The sequence below is a fragment of the Solanum stenotomum genome, chromosome 9, assembly GCF_019186545.1.
Source record: "Solanum stenotomum isolate F172 chromosome 9, ASM1918654v1, whole genome shotgun sequence".
Lineage (NCBI taxonomy): Eukaryota > Viridiplantae > Streptophyta > Magnoliopsida > Solanales > Solanaceae > Solanum > Solanum stenotomum.
The window spans coordinates 47,717,830-47,719,532 of NC_064290.1; the positions used below are offsets into that span (position 1 = coordinate 47,717,830).

The 1,703-nt window shown below is 33.6% G+C and overlaps 1 protein-coding gene across 1 annotated transcript; it reads right to left on the reverse strand.

Annotated features, from left to right (window-relative positions):
* Positions 1-580: 580 nt before the first annotated feature.
* LOC125877602 (uncharacterized) lies at positions 581-1,138 on the reverse strand. The gene has a single exon (XM_049558846.1). The coding sequence runs from the start codon at positions 1,136-1,138 to the stop codon at positions 581-583; it is 558 nt and encodes a 185-aa protein (XP_049414803.1).
* Positions 1,139-1,703: the final 565 nt, after the last annotated feature.

A 1,703-nucleotide genomic window follows, 5' to 3' on the forward strand; every position in this document is an offset into this window, starting at 1 on the left:
TTATTGACGAGACACGAAGCAAAGTTAACACGAGGTTAAAAGTTTGGAGAAATATCTTGGAATAAAAAAATATCAAATTGAGCACGATCTGTAAATTTCTATGGCCCACTAATTGTATTTTAGTTTAATAATTAATATAAGTTAAATCCTAAATATGTGTGGAGAAGTGGGGAAGTGGGGAAGTTACTTATATGTGTGGAGAAGTGGGGAAGTGGGGAAGTTACTTATATGTGTGGAGAAGTGGGGAAGTGGGGAAGTTACTTATATGTGTGGAGAAGTGGGAAAGTGGGAAAGATACTTAGTATCTTTCAACCAGAGGCAAATCCAAGATTTCAAGAAAACGGGTGCACCATTACTTTAAAGATAAGATCAAAAAATTTATAATAACAATACTAAGCGAGCAATACTTAAAAATTACATTATCACAAAAAATATCATCAGTTTACAATTGTACTCGACGAGACTTCATATTTTGAAAACGATCTATAATAGCATCATTACTTACATTTGCAAATATCTTCCGCTCTATCTTACAAACTAAACAACCATTCAAAATTCTTCACCAATGCTATTACGTAGATCATTTTTTATGAGCTTCATTGAGGAGAATGCTCTTTCCACACTTGATGTAGCAACAGGCAATATCAAAGCCAACTTTACAAGAAAGTAAACAAGAGACCAAATTTGATCCAATTTTATTTGTCATCATCATAGCAAGATCTTTAATCCCCTTCAAGTTGAGAAACTTGCTATCACACTCTCGAGCATAGACAATGAAACTATCAAGCTGATAACTAAGATCTCGAAGTTCATTATCACCAAAGTCATTTTTATAATATTCAGTCGACTTTATTATTCTGCTCTTACTAAAATTAGCAAATGAATCAACCGGATTCAAACTAGCCATACCAAGGAGTAAGTCACTAGTCACAACATCAAAACGATTATTGAGCTCCTGAAGTTGCAAATCAATAACTGCATAAAACACTTCTACACGAAAGTGATGTAAATATGAAACTTTGGACTTCTTACGCTTCGATCTTGGATAGTCTTCACTCATTACGGGAACCAAAATATCATGTTTAGCACAAAATGAAGAAACATCATCCATCAAAGACTCCAAACCACTCTCTCTCATTGTTTGTGATCTTTTCTTTGAAAGATTAAGTTATCCCATAACATTGACAATATCTTGATCTTTCTTTTGTAAAGCTTTGTTCAATTCATTTGTAAGAAGCAACATCTTGAACATCAAATGCAACACAAAGATAAATTCAAATTCTTGAATTTTATCTAAAAGGTTACCTGCTACAAGTTTATCAAGATCATGTGGAGAATCTTCTTTCATATCTTTAAGCACATTAGCAATTGAAGAATATATAATTATGAATTTTTCCAAGGTCTTGAAATGGGATCCCCAACAAGTATCACCCAGTCGTTGGAGGCCACGTTCTTGATTTAATCCTTGTCTGGTAAGAATTTCTCCAGATTTAAGCAATTCTTCCAACTTCTCAACTTGGTGTTGTCGAAGTAAGTCCCTGCGTTTAAAAGATGTCCCAATAGTATTCAAAACATTAGTGACAACATAAAAGAAAATTTTCACATCCGAATATTTTTTAGAGAGAGCCACAAGTGTCAATTGCAATTGGTGAGGAAAGCAATGAATATAATATGCAGACGGAACATCTTGCAAAATCAAAGAC

Excerpts from the sequence above, each read along its gene's own strand:
- LOC125877602 (XM_049558846.1), bottom strand. The coding sequence starts at position 1,138 with ATGAGAGAGAGTGGTTTGGAGTCTTTGATGGATGATGTTTCTTCATTT.